We start from the raw sequence: 18519 nt of genomic DNA, 5'->3' as shown, positions 1-18519 counted from the left end.
AGTCAATAAATAATATTTTTATTTATTTCTTCTTCCGATTCTGGAAGTGACCATTCCCTGTGCACCAGGCAACACACTGTCCCTTTAGGTACCCTTCATCGTGCTTGGTACACTTCAGCTCTTATGGCAATATCAAGTGTAAAACATGCCTGCTGTAAAGTGTCTTTCAATGATGCAACTTCCTTTGTCGATCCTGAACAACAAGTTGTGTTAGTTGTACTAAAGGTGACATTTTGTTAAAGGTCATTTCATTGTTTGTGTACAAAGGTCTCTTGTGTCGTCCTCTCACAGGACCTCCAACTTGCACTCCCTGCTGGATAAACCATGTTTCTTCCGTGTTTCTTGCAGCAACAATCCCTGCGGAGCTGCTCTTTAAATCTCCTTTAGAGATCATTAGCCTGCTCCCAAATTAAGTTTATTGTTTCTACGCTAAACTTTCTCCACAACAGGAAGTTGAGCCAACATTTGTATGAATCTTTTATACGAAAGAATCCCTTAAAATATTGATGGAACATGTTGGAGTTTATTTGCCTCCTGTGCATACAAGCATCCATCAATAACATACAAAGAGTCAAACTATTAAAAAATATACCAAAAACAAACAAAAAGGAATACATTTGAAATTGAGATATTTTTTTCCCATAGAAAAAATACAAAGAAGTCTTTTGATAATTACTTTGTTCATGGACAGCTTCAATCTTGACTTTCCTTTTAGGATAGAAGAACATTTTCAACATTTCATTAAGTGGTAATAATAAGACCTCTGCTACAAAAGTATAAATAGGTTGAGGAGGTGTCATCTAAACTTGATCTCTTGATACTCTCGGGCTGTTCGTTCTGTGGTGTCTGCTTGGCGCCATGGCGGGACTAAAGTGGGCGTGGTCTGTGTCACAGCAGCCCGTTTCTACAATCGCCCTCTGGCACACGTTGAAGGTTGTGGCGTCTTCCTGCTTTGTCTTCTGCTGCTCCATCTCTGGGTCGCAATGACAACCGCATCACTTCCTGGTCAGGAGCTGGTTCTCCAGCTGCTCCAGACGGGAGCTCATTGCTGTCAGTGGATGATCCATTAAGGAAGAAACTCTTTGCACTTGTAAAAACACTGGAAAGAAAAGATCACCTGAAATATGAAGACGTGTTTTACCTCATAAATGTTCCAACATCAAGTCTGAGTAGAATTAAGTGGAAGTGTTGAGGAGGTCACGGCATGTCGGTGCCCCCTACTGCACTGGAAAACTATGTGGACCTGAGTTGGTCAGTTTGGATTTGTAACATTCCAAAGAACTTTATATGCCTGACTGCATTTGAACAACTGGTAGTGTTTGGGAGAGGAGGATTATGGACTCGGACTAGAGTCCGACTCCTTAGTTAGCATTCATCGTCTTAGCGAGCATTCGAGATGTCTTTTTTGGGTCCAACAGACGAGCGATTGTATTTAAAGCTTTTTGGGATAATTTAGTTCATCTACTGAGAATAAAAGATGTGATTGTAGTGAGATACTGTAAGGATATGTTTTTGTGTGAGCTGCTCCAGGTTGCTCATGGTGGCCTGCTGGAACTCTACCAGATTTTCGCAGGCACACGGGTCTTTCACCTCGATCTCCCCCTGACTCTCCTCTGCAGGACAATGAGGAAATGAGTGAGCATAAAAGTCCGTTCTCAGACGGTCTTTGTGAACCAAATGTTGTACCTGGGCACACGTTGAGTTTTAGGTTCTCTGCGATGGTGCTGATGGCGCTGAAGTCAGTGGTATAATAGAAATGTTTCTCCACAGGCTCTGAAGCGATTTCTCGAAGCTCGTCTTCCACAGCTTTGCCCACGCCCACAGCATACATAGTAATTCCTGCCGGGCAGCATTGCGGACACGTTTCACGATGAAACCGGGATATTTTACTGATCCATAGGTGAACTGTAACATTTTATTTTCGAGTGGCTCACCGGCTTCTTTGACCTGTTTGGCATATTCGGTGATATCATCCTGGGAACGTCCATCAGTGAAGACCAGTCCAATTCGGGGAATGCTGCGGACAGCGGGACGAGCACCCTCCACCTCAGAGAAGCTGTTCTCCAGCATGTGTTTTAGCGCCAGGCCCGTCATGGTCCCTTTCTCCATGTATTCAACCTGTTGGCAGGCAAGCCTTCCAAAATGAAAGCCTTCTGAATTCCTTCCGGGGGTTTCCAAAGTAAAAGTTTGGGCATCCTGGTTACCTTCATAACGGCAGCTTTGATCTCATCTGCCGTGTGGTACATGTTAAGGGGGAACTCTGTCCTGACGCGACTCGAATACTGGATCAGACCAACCCTGGTACCATGAGCGGACACGTCCAAAGTGTCCACAACCTAGAGGACAGCAGAGGTACTGCGTTAGATCACCAAAGATTCCAGTAGTCTAAAGGTTTTTTCACACTTTAAGCCGTCAAGTTCCCACAAGACACTAAGTCTTTGCGACAACGTGACCTCAAACTCACCTGGTTGACAAACTTTTTGACAAGCTCAAAGTTCTGTGGGCGAACACTCTTGGATCCATCAATCAGAAGAACCAGGTCGATGTTGGCTGTCTTACAGGCTGGAGGACACAACAAGAACAACAGCCATGTTTGTCTCCTGTTTTCAATCCAAAGTGAAACTAACAAGTCCAACTCACTGCCACATGTCTTCCCGTCCTCCTTCAGAAGTTGACCTTCAGGACACAAACAGTAGTACGACCCTGGGGTGCTAACACACCGGTGCTCACAGCCGTGGTCCAGGATGTTACACATGTCCAAGTCTGCAAACACACACTTATGATTAAAGATCACCTTTAAGTTTACACCAATGGACCATTAAGTCCATTAAGACAGTGTAAATCCAGATGTGTGTATGTCAGTTCCATAAACATCATAGTGCCATCATCACACGGCACCAATCAGTTATTTTTCTACCTGGTTTATGCATTCTCCCCACTCAGGAAATTATTATTCTTTGACCACCAATCAACACACTGTACTGTGTCTTGCTCTGCCCCTTTAGTTAGCTACCCAACAGAAGGGTGCCAAGAAGTGCTGATTTTTTTCAACTTTTGATCATGGTCATGTTAAAAATGTCCCAAAGTGAACTGTACATCTTGGTGCAGAAAATAGTAGAAAAAAAGACTAAATATTTTCAGTTGACTGACGTTTGCAAGTCTTTTTGTCCTTGTTGAGCACGAAGCCTTCGTTACAGTCGCACGTGAAGACGCCAGGCGAGCTGATGCAGATCTGCTCACAGTCATGTTTGCCCTCAGCGCACAGGTCGATGGCTGCACAACACACACACAGACACACACACACACACACACACACACACACACACTGTATCATTAAAAGTGTGTAAGGGTGAGTGATGGGCTACATATGATCCCTCCATATGATTGTGCTGACACAATCTATGCACCATTTGGAGCCGCATTTCTTAACCATTATTGGGCCATGACAACCCCCTTAGAGAGGGCCGCCAAAAAAATATTTGTTTCTCAGCTGTGGTCCATATGGGCTGCAGCAATACTCAGTTGTCTTACACTTTTCCACCACTTGTGGCAGGAATGACAGTCTGGAGCAGGCCTGGGCAATTATCTTGACTCGGGGGCCACATTTAGAGAAAAAAATGTGTCTGGGGGCCGGTATATCTATTTTTAGGAACACTAATACAAAACCTCACAATAATGTCTGATTGAATGCTCAAAAACGTTATGACAGACCCCCTTAAAAAACGTAATGGAATTTTAAATTTTTCTATGAACGATAAAACACTGAATATTGACAACATATGAATGTCACACCCCCTTTCGATCGACATATTTTACAATCAAGTGAAATGCAACAAAAATGCAACAAACAGTGAAAGATGAACACGAAGGGTACAAAATAAAGCCACCTACAATCTGATATATCTGATATTTGCTGAATTTCCCCCAGGGATCAATAAAGTACGTTCTATTCTATTCTATTCTATTCTATTCTATTCTATACATCACTAAGCTTTAGAACTTTGTTGTGAAAATCTCCTTCCGCGTCTGTGGAAACGCTTCCCGCCCACACTGCTTGGTGCCTCGTCTGAGCTGCTGTGACGTAGATGACCATAGTAACTAATTAGATGACCATAGTAACTAATTAGATGACCATAGTAACTAATTAGATTACTATAGTAACTGGCATATTATCCATAAGCGCAGATTCCAACCATTGAAATACTTTGTATAGTTGAAGACTTACGGTTATTAGAAAACATCACTGCACATCATAATGGCAGCTACATCTAAAAAAATTATTTGGGAATGTCCCGCGGGCCAGATTGAAAAGCTCAACGGGCCGCATGTGGCCCCCGGGCCTAAATTTGCCCAGGTCTCGTCTGGAGCTAAAGTCATAGAGAAGTTCCTTAAGTGCAAAAAATATGACTAAAGTGGTGAAGCTGTATTTTCATTCGCACTTTAATTTTATTGACAGTTCAGTTAAGAAAAATATTCATTATCAACTTAGTTTATTTATTTTAACACAATATAACTGTATGTGAATTTATTTTTTGGTCAGTTATTTATGAGTCCCTTCTTATGCAATATTTTGGTTGGTATTTATTTTTCTAATCAGCCTGACCTTATTCTAATGTTTATATGTTAAATAAATAATCTCCACATGGTTTCATCTCGTTCGACAATGTTGTAAACTATAAATAGTAGGGGTGTGGGAAAAAATCGATCCGAATTCAAATCGCGATTCTCACGTTGTACGATTCAGTATCGATTTTCATTTTTCAAAAATCTATTTTTATTTATATTTATTTATTTATTTATTTATTTATTTATTTTTATTAATCAATCCAACAAAATAATACAAAGCAATACCATAACAATGCAATCCAATTCCAAAACCAAACCCGACCCAGCAACACTCAGAACAGCAATAAACAGAGCAATTGAGAGGAGACGCAAACACGACACAGAACAAACCAAAACTAGTGAAACAAAAATGAATATTATAAACAACAGTATCAATATTAGTAACAATTTCAACATAGCAGTGATTAAAAATCCCTCATTGACATTATCATTAGACATTTATAAAAATAAAAAATAAAAAAAAAGAACAATAGTGTCACAGTGGCTTACACTTGCATCGCATCTCATAAGTTTGACCACACACTGTGTCCAATATTTTCACAAAGATAAAGTAAGTCATATTTTTGGTTCATTTAATAGTTAAAACAAATTTACATTATTGCAATCAGTTGATAAAACATTGTCCTTTACAATTATAAAAGCTTTTTACAAAAATCTACTACTCTGCTTGCATGTCAGCAGACTGGGGTAGATCCTGCTGAAATCCTATGTATTGAATGAATAGAGAATTGTTTTGAATCGGAAAAATATCGTTTTTGAATCAAGAATCGTGTTGAATCGAAAAAATCGATTTATAATCGAATCGTGACCCCAAGAATCGATATTGAATCGAATCGTGAGACACCCAAAGATTCGCAGCCCTAATAAATAGGTTATATATTTTTATTGAATATGATTAAAATCAAGAATAAGATTACTAATTCAGTGTTAATATTTAAATGGGCCCCGGGCACTTCTGTAGTTGAAAAGTTGGGCCCTGAGGTAAAAAATATTAACAACTCCTGATTTAGAGGGTGCGCCCGAATGCAGCTGAGATAGGCTCCAGCACACCCCGCGACCCCGAAAGGGACAAGCGGTAGAAAATGGATGGATGGATGGATTTAGAGTCTCTAATCCCTTGAAGCTGTCGTACATGTTTTTGAATTATATGTGCGTCCCAAAGTCACCAGCCTTGGCGTCACTATAGACAGCGATTTTAAATTTGACAAACAAGTCAATGGCGTTTTAAAATCGTGTTTTTATCATCTTCGTCTTTTAGCAAAGGTAAAACCATTTTTATCTTTTAACCTTTTTGAACAAGTCGTGCATGCTTTTATTTCAAGTCGCCTAGACTACTGCAATGCACTTTATGCTGGCATTAGCCAAAAAACTCTCTCCCGGTTGCAGTTAGTCCAGAACGCGGCAGCACGACTTTTAACAGGGGCCAGGAAACGTGAGCATATAACCCCAATTCTTCGGAGTTTGCACTGGCTCCCTGTTCATTTTAGAATTGATTTTAAATCCTTGCTGTTTGTTTTTAAAGCTTTACATGGACTGGCACCTCAGTATATCTCGGACCTCATCCAAATTTACACTCCTGCGCGCGCTCTGAGGTCCGAGAGCCAGCTCCAGCTCGTGGTGCCCAGGACGAGACTTAAAACCAGGGGAGACAGGGCCTTCTCTGTGGTCGGCCCTAAACTCTGGAACACTCTGCCCCTCCATGTTCAAACTGCTCCCACAGTGGAGTGTTTTAAGTCTCGTCTAAAGACCCACTTTTATTCTTTGGCTTTTAACACTACGTGAGTTGTGTGGTCTTCTGTCCTCTGTTGTCCTGTGTGGTTAGGGTTAGGGTTATAAATTTTGATGTCTATTTTACTGTTTTAATTGGTTTCACCCTTTAAAATCGTTTTTAATCATATTTATTTTTTATATTGTCTCTGTATTGGTTTTCTATTCATTTATTCTTTGTTTTTATTCAGTCATTGGTGTAGCATAATATTGTTTTTAATATTGTTTTTAATATAGTTTTTAATATTGTTTTTAATATTGTTTTTAACATGGCTGTGCAGCACTTTGGAAACATTCTTGTTGTGTAAATGTGCTATATAAATAAAGTGGATTGGATTGGATTGGATTGAATTATAGGAGGAAAGAGAAAGCAAAAAGAGAACATTTCAAGTAGATTCAGAGAAGACGAGCCAACATTTAAAGCTAGACCATTCTGACTGCGAGGCAAACACTGTGACAAATATTTAAGCCAGCGTCTTTTTGCGTGTCTTTCTCTGTCTTTTTTAGCGTGTGCTTGACTGACGTGTGCATGTCTTCTTGTCTTTGTTGAGCGTGAAGCCATCGTTACAGTTGCACGTGAATACGCCAGGCGAGCTGACGCAGATCTGCTCACAGTCGTGTTTGCCTTCAGCGCATAGGTCTGTGGCTGCACAACACACACACACACACACATCAAGGTCAGGGGTGTGTGTGTGCGCGTATACGTGTGCTCGTGTGTGCTCACCCCGGCAGGTTCTGCCATCATCCAGCAGCTTGTAGCCATCATTGCAGCGACACTGGAAGCCTTTGAGCACGCTCACACACTCATGATCACACGTGTGATTCCCAAACGAGCAGTAGTTGATCACTGTGGGCACCAGAGTTGACATCACTAATAACAATCACACACTGACAATAAACACATTGCTGGACAATACTTTAGTAAGAAGTGTGTGTGTGTGTGTGTGGGGGGGGGGTTGTGTTTCTACATCAACAAGGAAAAATACCTTCCATATGAGGACCGGTGAACAAGTTAGGACCAAAATCATGATCCCAATACGGAAAATCATTGCATCTAATAGAGAATGTCTAATTTGCACCCCTGGTGGTGAAATCTATCAAAATTAGGGTTCAGTTCAGTTTCAGTTTATTTCGAACATGCATACAATACAATGTAATGCATCACATATTTCCAGTTGTTTCATTACAGCACGTCTGAAAAGGAGTAGGGAGAAGCTGAGTTTATTTAATCCTACCCCTTTTCATACCATAACAATTGTATCCCATTTGGTCCCAAAAAAGAGGGATTTTTCAAATTGACTGTGTGTCGGTTTTAAAAGTGCTCCCCCTCTGGTCAACATATGAAATAACCAGTGTGTGTAAAAATTTGAAGTGCTCCCCCTACGGCCAACATATGTAATAACGAATGTGTGTAAGAAATTGAAATGCACCACCTTAGGCCAAAATTAATTTTTTTTAAATAAATAAAATGTATATAGAGACATACTGTAATAACTTGAAGTAAATAATGAAGATTAAAATCCAATTACAAACAAAAAATTATAATTAACTAAAAGCTTACCATTTTTATATTTGCATAGTATGTATATATTATTAATGTTGTAAATACAAATCTTTATATATCTAGAAAGGGTGATCCTAAATAGGTAGCCATTTTTCGGAGGTCTCAAGAAAGTATTAAATACAAGAATGTTTGTGCGCGTGCGTGTGCATGTGCGCGTGTGTGTGTCTGTGAATGCCTGTGAGACTCACATGTGCACGTCTTCTTGTCGTCGTTGAGCGTGAAGCCTTCGTTACAGTCGCACGTGAAGACACCTGGCGAGCTGACGCAGATCTGCTCACAGTCGTGTTTGTCCTCAGCACAGAGGTCCATGGCTGAACAACACACACACACACACACACACATACACACACACACACACACACACACACACACACACACACACACACACACACACACACACACACACACACACACACCACACACACGTAAATAAACACTGTTTAAGCCCAGAGAGCCTTAATTTCTCAGAAACTAATTGAAGACACAGATAATTATTGTTCTTCTCTCTTGAGCTTCACCCCATCCTCACCTGTGCACATCTTCCCATCGTTGTTAAGTGTGTATCCGGGCAGACAAAGGCAGTGGTACGAACCAGGAGAACTTTCACAGATGTGCTCGCATCCGTGCTCTGACTCCACGCAGAGATCTAAACCTGCACCACAACAATTGTAAAATGTCAGCTGAGGATGTCTTTGAATCCCACTTAATAGTGATAACAAATTGAGTCATTCAATTTGCGACATTCAGCGCTTGAAATTTGCAGCAAAGTGACTGATCAACACACTGGAACATATTTGTTTTTTGGTGGTCTCACCGCACAGTTTATCCTGAAACTGAAGTCCAAACTGATGGATTAGGTCAAAGGACTCCACCAGGAAGACGTGGTCCTCAAAGGGCGGTGACGCCATCGCCCGCAGGGAGGCCATGTCGGCTCTGGCCACACCCACTGCATATATCTCGATGCCTTTCTGTCTGGCCTCCGCCGCCACCTCAGCCACGCGGTCCTGTGGACGGCCGTCTGTCACGATAACGGCCACATTGGCGACCTGTAGAAACATGTGGGAGTGAGGAGGCTCGTCTGTGATGTGTTAAGTCTCCACCAAGAAGGACTTGTTCTCCTCAGGGGGAAGTAAATAGCATCACATCTCCGAGGGAAACTATATGTTTACTAGTGATGGGTTGATGAGGCCTCATGAAGCGTTTCGACACATTGCAAAACTGTATTGATACTGTGTCGATACTGTGTCACTAAATACTGACATCTGCTGGACATTAAAAATCCCTACAGGCAACCTATGGACCGACTCAACTGACACTGATTTTATGACCTAGTATATACAATAATATAAACCAAGTCATTGTATTTCATTTAGGATTATTTAGTATCTTCATTTAAATAAAAAGATATTTTTATCTTTTTTAGATACAGTCAAATAATGTGAACATGTATCATGACTAGGATGGTAGAAGGTGGGGATTGAACCCCAGTAACCGATTGCTGGCACGGCCACGCTACCAACTTCGCCACGCCGTCATTCCTGTACCTTCTCTAGTAACAGTAGTGATGGGTCCTGCAACACAGATGCATCGGCGCATGCGTCGAGCTCATAGAGCGAAACCCTGTGTCGGTGCGCGTACCGCTTTTAGAAAGTCACGTGACCGATCATGAGCTGCTTTGGTCACGTGACCGATACGCGAACTGTATCGCACTGACGCCTCCTCTGTGCCCTGTGAGCAACATTCCCTCTAAGGTGCGCGCCTGCGCAATTGCGCAGTGCTCAAGCGTCCTCCGCGCACACCGTGCGCCGCACAGCCAATATATGCCGCGCACCAAATCAAACCCATCTGAATTCTAAACAAAATAAACACATTTATTCTGTGTAATTTTGAAATGCAACTTTGAGTGACAGTGACAACAAGCGGCCCTAACGATGTTCGTCAACAACACGCATTGCGCCGCTTCCTAATAAACACAGTTTGACGCGCAGGCGTCAGTGCGATACAGTTCATGAGCGGTCACGTGACCAGAACAGCTCATGAGCGGTCACGTGACCAAAACAGCTCGTGTTCGGTCACGTGACTTTCTAAAAGCGATACGCGCACCGACACAGGGTATCGCTCTATGAGCTCGACGCATGCGCCGATGCATCGGTGTTGCCGGACCCATCACTAATGTTTACAATCCTAAGAGAAAATGAGTTTATTTGTTTGTTTTATCTTCATTAATCTACCTTGGGCCTGTCTCCCTCCTGAGCGATGAATGCGTTGTTCATGATGTAACGGATGGCAAGGCCTGTCATAGTGCCTTGGGCGAGCGGGACGATCCCATTGATGGCATCCACCATGTTGGCCAGTGTGCTATGGCTGTTCAAGGAGAACTCACTGCGGACCTGAAAAGACAAAGATGTTCTTGTTTATGTCTTCAAAAGTCCAAGAACAATCTTGGAGGAACTGCCGGTACCTGACTGGAATACTGGACCACTCCCACTCTGGTGGCATTTGGACCGATTTCCAGAGTGTTCAAGATGTCAATCATGAACTTCCTCATGGTCTCGAACTCATGCGGGCGGACGCTTCGGGAGCTGTCGATGAGGAAGACCAGGTCCACCGGGCCAGACTTGCACTTCTGCTCCAGACCTGCCAAAGATATGTGTTTGAATGCAGCCACAGCGCCCCCTAGTGCTTACACTGAGGTCCTCCGGAGGACTGTGTCACAGAGCCAAACAGGAAGTATCCTGCATGTGAATTGGAGAGTGTTCAGAGGATTCTGGAACTTCATTTGGAAGTTTTTCCCAGAACAAAAAATGCTGCCTTTGCTGGGAAAACATTCAAATTTTTCTCCTGGACTCCAATAAGGCACCTGCTTTTCTCTTCAGCCTTTATGAGGTCTTTCAAGGATGCCATAGTGAAAGATCATTGCAGCCTTTTTGTGGCCTCTGGAATTGAGCCAAACTACCAGGAATGTACACCAGGTGTGAAGAAATTTTTTCTTTTTAATGCAAACAATAAGTAAGCTATATGCTAAAGTCCCTGGGATGTCTGTTGTGTCCGTAGACTGACCTGCTTTGGGCCTGGCGGCGGCGAGGGTGGCCATGTTGAGCAGCACGAAGGCGAGCGCTCCCCCTAGACGTGTGGTCTTCATCGCTCACAATAAACCTGGGTGACAAGACAAATGTTGGAAGACAAAACGTTCATAATTTATTAACACTACCTTGTGTTAGTATACAGTCGTCATTTGATGGTACACTTTGTACTCACTTGTTGTCGGAAAAATGTTCTCCGAGTCTGGATCAGAACCAATGTGCTGTTGCGAAGGAGAGATTAGAGGCCGTGGGTGAATTCCAGCATGTTTGTCAGGTTATAATAACAGCGATGGCAAAGTGTTCTAGAGGGGCATTCCAGCCCCGCCCAGTAGTAAAAAAGTCCCAAAACACCTGGAAGACGATGCAGAATGGATCCTGCTAGTAGGAGGTCTCCATCTGCGTTGGCTTTTGAGTGCATAGAACCTGAGGTCATGATCTGGTCTGATGGTCCCTTGCCTTCTATTTCCTGCCGGGCCATTCAGACTGTCAAACGAGATTCTGGCAAACTGATTCTGCTCAATGCTGACGACCAGCACAGAATCTAGAGTCCGGATGGGACATTAAGTAGATCATGTCTTCAATTTGAAACTAGACCCAATTCATGACAACATAGCAGTCCTAGTCCGAAGACCATCAACATCAGAATTCTGTGAAGTTATTTTCATGTGTACAGTCAGTCAGACAGACAAAAGTATTGGGACAGCTACAGGATGCGATAAGTGAGGTGAAGCAAAGTCTGCTAAAACAGCTTCTACTGGATTATTGGAGGGTGTACCTTTTGTGAGGTCAGAGGTTACCTGCTGGCTCTGAGATCCCATTTCTATTGAGATTATTTCAAGGACTAGCATGAGTGTGTGAAGCACAAAGAGGCCTTACAACGCCCCCCACCTCCTTTCTCCCTTAAAACCCCTTTCCTGTCGTCCCCCCTCGCCAATGTGCTACCATCCTGCTGAGCACACACACACACACACACACACACACACACACACACAGTGGTACAGTTATCCACAAAGAGAAGCTTTCAGGTGGTCTCTTGTGATTGGCTGCTTGGAAAGGAGACTAATGTAAATAATGGGTCATTTATAATTAGCACACAAATCTTTTTACTTAAAGTTGACTGCAGCATGAAATTGAAAAAAAAAAAAAAAAAGCAATTTCATAAAAAGCCAAAAGCTTAAACAGAGGTCAGAGGTCAGAAGGGTTTGTTGACATTGGCACAAGTGCGAAACGAGACAGCGTCTGTTTCACATCCGGGCGCTACAAACAAACCTTAGCATTCATCCTTACCGTCGCCACGGTAACAGCTCCTCTCGACTTTCTACCTGACGGAGCGCGCGACAAAACGAAGCGGCGTGGCTCCCACGCGGGAGAACAGGAAGCAGGAATGTCTGGCAGAGAGCACGGGGAAGCACACGCTAACTCCTTCTACAGACAAGCTGAAATGAACGTGACGTGACCCCCGCAGCGTCTGCAGGACACATCACCGCCGACGGCAAGTTGGATTTTACTCTATTTATGATCATCTTTATATTTATATGCTTTTTTTACCCTCCTTTTTATTGGTGTGTTGCAACCACTCCAGTGAGTCTCTCTCCTTTCGCTACGTAGTTGAGATGGCAAGGATTAAGGCTGGTAAGTAATGGTATAGAAACAGTTGGAGGTGCTACCCCGAAGTCCCGCCTTAGAACTTATATAGACACCGTTTACGGCTAACACTTTTCTGCTCTGTCCCCTCCGGATCATTTCTGGAGCGGTACCAGCCTGGATGAGGTGCTTGCTAGCTGATCCAATTGGTGGCTATACCACTCTTCCATGCACAACTGGAGCTATTACTATCTGTTTGCTTCATGATGGACTGGACTCTCACATTATCTATGAATTTAACATTTCAATACCCACTTTACATCCACTGCGGCCGATCTGCCCACATCTGTGGTCCCTTCTCAAGGGTTCTTCTTTTTCCATGTTTGGGGTCTTTTGAGTTTTTCCTTGCCCGAATGTTGGTTTAGACCAGAGGATGTCATTGTGAGTTGGTTAAGGCCTTTGGGACACTTGGTATTAATGGCTATATAAATACATTTAGATTGATTGATTGATAAATGTATCTAGTACTGTGCACTCACCATTTTGACAGTTTTAAGTGCACCATAAGTGCACTTGTCGAAAGTAACACAAAGCACTAAAGTCAATGATGAATGTCTTGTAATCTCACTTTGTTTCTAGAGATGCACTGGTGAGTAAGTAAAAACGCAACATGGTGCACTAATAATAATGCGTAATGAAGTCGACCTTTCTGCATGGCTTCACATTGATTGCCGTTGTTCGATTCCAGCCTGCTGTTACGTCTTTGTTCCTGTTTGTTTTGGTTGGTGATCTTATGACCGTAACCATGACAACGCCCCCCAAGAGCTCATTTCCTGCTTTCCTCCAACAGGCCAACTTGTTTAGTATTAATTACCACTTTGTTGACGAGGACCCCAGCAACGCAACGCAAAGAAGTCCCTGCATCCCGATGGCGCAGACTATTGTGGCATGTTGGACGATCAACGATGTCAAAAAGTTTTCTCAAGTAAACATGACTACTAACCGCAGCTCAAAGACTATTGGCACTGCTTCTCACTGGTCTGGGTTGAGTTTGAGGAGACGGAACGTCGTGAGAAAGTAACAGGTGATTATCTCTGTTTGCTCTGGCTGCACACACACACTTGCCATGGGCCAAGTTAATGAACGACTGTTAGACCAGAACTAACCCACCCTGACAGTCGGGCCGAGCGTCACGTGCACACGGCAAACAAGGCTGAGAAGAAGCGGACCATCTTGACAGCAAGCAGCAGGACGCGTTCTTACAGCTGGCAGATCCACAGCGGGAATCTGCAGGTTCTGATTCTGGTCCTGCGCTGCAGTCAGTCATCATGTGGCCGCTGATTTTCGACCCGCTCAACCAGACGTACTAATTTATGCAGAGTGTGCGCACCATGATGGACGAGCTGGACGTCGTTGAGGACGGACACAGAGGTAGGATCAGGACCAGAGCTTTCTGCACCCCCCTCACTCCCCACGACATCTGACCTCTGACCTCTTATAGTCATGACTCCACGCATTGGGACAACAAAGCTAATCACCTGTCATAACCGCTGGTCAGCAACAATTATGCCCCCCATGTGACAGGGGAGGAAACAGCGGGCTGGCTAACGTACCGTATTTTCCGGACCATAGGGTGCACCGGATTATAGGGCGCATTAAAGGGGTCATATTATTATTCTTTTTTTCTAAATTGAAAACACTTCATTGTGGTGTACATAACATGTAATGGTGGTTCTTTGGTCAAAATGTTGCATAGATTATGTTTTACAGATCATCTTCAAGCCGCTTTCTGACAGTCGCTTCAGGATGCGCCGTTTTGTGGGCGGTCTTATTTACGTGGCTCACCTTTGGCAGCGTCTTTTCTCCGTCATCTTTGTTGTAGCGGCGTAGCGTGCAAGGACGGGAGTGGAAGAAGTGAAATATATTATGGAGCTAACTGTTTTAATGACATTCAGACTTGACTTAAATCAATAACGGAGCAGCATCTCCTCATCCGTGGCTCACTAGTGCAATAACAACGCCAGAAATGTGTCCCGTGAAAAACTGTCCGACCGGAATTCTCTAATAACTAAAGTTCCTTAGGTGAATAATGTAAAAAAAATTAGCGCTTTCATGGCGAGTTTGCTGACAGATATAAGTAAGAACTTTACACTACTTTATATTAGAAATGGCAACAGCAGAGGATGAATGTCCCATAACAAGAAGATAGAGAAAAAGAAGAAGCTTATCGACTACGGTGTCGGCACGGACTACAAAAACGGACGCACGCAAATTTTCAGGATTTATCCAGATCCCAAATACACATCAACAGGTACCAGAAGGTAAAAAAAGTTTCTTTTGCATAATATTGCGAAACAAAACGCCAGATAATATGTCTTACCTTATACACACACCATAATAATACTCATATGTTAAAGTACAGTACAATCCATCAAGCGGTGCGGCTTCATAGCTTACCAAAATCGTACTAAAACATTTTGTTAGATTTTTGAACGACGTGTGTAAAGTTCTATATTTTCAATGGAACATATACAATTTTGGTGTTGTTTACTTGAGTCATATTGCAGTCCACATGTATCTCTTATGTGTGACTGCCATCATAGTGCCGTGTACACGTATCTCTTATGTGTGACTGCCATCTACTGGTCACACTTATCATTTCACCATGTACCAAATAAAATAGCTTCTAGATTGGTAAGCACAACCAAAATTATTCCGTACATTAGGCGCACCGGGTCATAAGGCGCACTGTCAAGTTTTGAGAAAATGAAAGGATTTTAAAGTGCGCCTTATAGTCCAAAAAATACGGTATATGCATTATCTGGGGGACAAACACAATCCGAAGCAAAAGACGTCATTACAGACAAGACGCAGAAAACCGTAGCAAAGGACGTTTCGTTTCGTTTTGCCGTTTGAATGACAGCTACACCTTAAGACAAAGACACACTTGTTAGGCTCGACAGTGAGTGAAACCAGATGTCTGTCTGCTACTTCAAACACAGGAAGTGAGCCTTCACTGAGGCTCTGTCTCTCATGTCTCACACTATCTTGCCTCATGTCTACCTGTCTCACTGCCAGAGGACATGATTGACGTCTGGCAAGGTGCATACCTACTGAGGCGCTGACACTTGTTCACACTTTACCTTCTTGTGCTCGACCCATACAGGATGTTCATTACGAGGATAACAATCAATCAATCAATCAATCAATCAATGTTTATTTATATAGCCCTAAATCACAAGTGTCTCAAAGGGCTGTACAAGCCACAACGACATCCTCGGTACAGAGCCCACATACGGGCAAGGAAAAACTCACCCCAGTGGGACGTCAGTGAATGACTATGAGAAACCTTGGAGAGGACCGCATATGTGGGTAACCCCCCCCTCTCTAGGGGAGACCGAAAGCAATGGATGTCGAGTGGGTCTGACATAACATTGTGAAAGTCCAGTCCACAGTGGATCCAACACATCAGCGAGAGTCCAGTCCACAGCGGGGCCAGCAGGAAACCATCCCGAGCGGAGACGGGTCAGCAGCGCAGAGATGTCCCCAACCGATGCACAGGCTAGTGGTCCACCCGGGGTCCCGACTCTGGACAGCCAGCACTTCATCCATGGCCACCGGACCTATGCAACTCCCCCTCGCAAGGGACAGGGGAGAAGAGGAGAGAAGAAAAGAAACGGCAGATCAACTGGTCTAAAAAAGGGGGGTCTATTTAAAGGCTAGATTATACAAATGACTTTTAAGATGGGACTTAAATGCTTCTACTGAGGTAGCATCTCTAACTGTTACCGGGAGGGCCTTCCAGAGTACTGGAGCCCGAATAGAAAACGCTCTATAGCCCGCAGACTTTTTTTTGGCTCTGGGAATCACTAATAAGCCGGAGTTCTTTGAACGCAGATTTCTTGTCGGGACATATGGTACAATACAATCGGCGAGATAGGCTGGAGCTAAACCGTGTAGTAACAACAATAGAAATAGAATCGAACCAATACCGTTATGTCTGTAAATACCTTTTGAACCCATTTAATTTTGTGGGGATAAAACTGAAAACCATTTGGGCCCTTACCTTTATTTATAAGTCCATGCACCTATCCTTCTCCAAGAAGCCCCTGTTACTTTGTAAAAATCCTCCTTATTTTATTCTAGTTTTGTGTGAATTGATATTGACATTGATATTGTTTTGCACTAAGTTCCCGCTCACCGTAGCTGTGCTTCGTTGCAGAAAGATGGCAGCGACAAGCTCCTGCCGGATCTCGTACACCCCTGCATTTTCACAGTGGCACTGCGCTCCTCTCCAAATGATTTGTCTAGATTTTATTGTCCGATTAGCAAGAATAAGATGTCACACTTACAATAAATACTAGTGATGGGTGATACTGAAACATCGATGCCTTTTAAAACACAAGGAGTCATACTGCGTCCCTCGAAGCCTCGATGTGTGTGTCACTTTAAGATAGGTGACCAATACAACTGTGTTTATCAGGAAGCTTCTTCCTTTGCTCACGAGTGACAGCCTGTACTAAATAACGTCAGGGGACTAAATCATTTAAGATAAATGGAACTAAGAAAAAGAAAAATAATTGCCAAGTGTGGAATCATTTTGATCTTATAGTGCCACATTTTTATTGTCTGGTTTGCTATATGTGTTGTGCTTTTTGTATTATTTTCTGGGAAAATATGTGTTAGGAAAAATAAAAATAGTTGCTAACTATTAATTTTGTTTGCAGGTCAAATGAAGTGACTTCTTTAATCCATCAGATGCCGGATGACCATTATGACACACTAACACAGTATCCGTGTCAATACAGCTAGTGAGTGTGCCGTACACTCACTGATGCGTCATTAACCCGTCTTAAATACAATAAAAAAGATTGTACAAGGTCATATTGCTAATGTTTCTGCACACTTAACATTATATTGGTGACATTCTGACAGAAACAACCACTAATCAGAAAGGAACAGCTCCCCACAGCCTCATCGGAGGTTTCTAACGAGTGCACTTATCGCCAAGCGCAGTGTGCTTGGAAGGTTTTTTCACTCACGCACCAAGCATAGAGAAATGATTCACAGCAGCCTCAATATGCAAATTCAGCATATTTAAAAGAAATGTTCAAAATGATTGTAATCATACAAAAACATTTATAACACAGTTCAATGAACAAATATAAATATTTATTTTACGTTATTCGTTTTTTACATTTCTGTGACCGCACACAGCTGGAGGACATTAAAGGTCCACTTGGTGATCAGTTCCGCATCTTTTGTGTTGGACAGAGGCGGGCACCTCCATGTGACCTTGTGAACCCAACAGTCTAAGTTTAGCCATTAAATGCACATGCAGTAAAGTGATGAAAGTTGGACTAAGATGAATGAGAATTCTTGTATTTATGGAACATCTTCATGAGATCATGAGCTCAGAAAATCATCAAGAAATATTAACGTGCTCACTAAATGTGTCTTTCCAAAAGCTTCCAGGCAGCAGGTCGCTTGCTTCCAGCCCGGTTCTACTGGCCCAATCACTCACCTGCTGGATGGACACGTCGAGTGGGACAGGTGAGACGCTGGGAAATGTCCTGCTACAAGCACACACACACACGCACACACACACAGGCACACAGGTTCTCAGTGAGGATGGTTGGATGTATCCAAGCTGCTCAGCTTGTGTGCTCGATGCTTCTTTGTGCTGGAATGAGGCAGTGGAGGGGGGGCAGGAGGCTATAACAGCCCACACTCCCTAAACCACCCCCCCACACACATACACACACACAGGCACAGACACACACGCACTCACATGCAGGCACACACACACAGAAGAAGAAAAAACAGCGAAACTACTAAAGTTTGAAATTGTGACGTGAAGTTCTCTTTTGTCTTCCAGGTGAGTTACAAAAATGA

At 43.1% G+C, this 18519-nt stretch overlaps 2 protein-coding genes across 4 annotated transcripts in view; one reads left to right on the top strand and one right to left on the bottom strand.

Annotated features, from left to right (window-relative positions):
* Nucleotides 1-496: 496 nt before the first annotated feature.
* LOC133647556 (matrilin-4-like) lies at nt 497-18202 on the bottom strand. The gene is made up of 18 exons (XM_062043345.1): nt 18149-18202; nt 11216-11261; nt 11018-11113; nt 10419-10594; nt 10189-10347; nt 8772-9003; nt 8487-8609; nt 8146-8268; nt 7118-7240; nt 6917-7039; nt 3151-3273; nt 2641-2763; nt 2465-2562; nt 2205-2336; nt 1935-2118; nt 1687-1839; nt 1511-1613; nt 497-1056 (listed from the first exon to the last, which is right to left on the bottom strand). The coding sequence occupies exons 3-18, from the start codon at nt 11097-11099 to the stop codon at nt 996-998; spliced, it is 2118 nt and encodes a 705-aa protein (XP_061899329.1). The 5' UTR covers nt 11100-11113; nt 11216-11261; nt 18149-18202; the 3' UTR covers nt 497-995.
* The window catches only part of LOC133647520 (recombining binding protein suppressor of hairless-like protein), a 30695-nt gene continuing 26156 nt past the window's right edge, over nt 13981-18519 (top strand). For 2 of the 3 annotated variants that reach the window (XM_062043343.1, XM_062043342.1), the window contains exons 1-2: nt 13981-14055; nt 18093-18177. In XM_062043343.1, coding sequence (XP_061899327.1) covers nt 13998-14055; nt 18093-18177 — 143 coding nt within the window. In that variant the 5' untranslated portion in view covers nt 13981-13997. Of the gene's footprint in view, nt 14056-18039; nt 18178-18519 lie in introns of those variants that run through there. The other variant, XM_062043344.1, reaches the window with a different exon arrangement.

The sequence above is a fragment of the Entelurus aequoreus genome, linkage group LG01, assembly GCF_033978785.1.
Source record: "Entelurus aequoreus isolate RoL-2023_Sb linkage group LG01, RoL_Eaeq_v1.1, whole genome shotgun sequence".
NCBI lineage: Eukaryota > Metazoa > Chordata > Actinopteri > Syngnathiformes > Syngnathidae > Entelurus > Entelurus aequoreus.
This window is presented reverse-complemented; position numbering and strand designations above follow the sequence as displayed.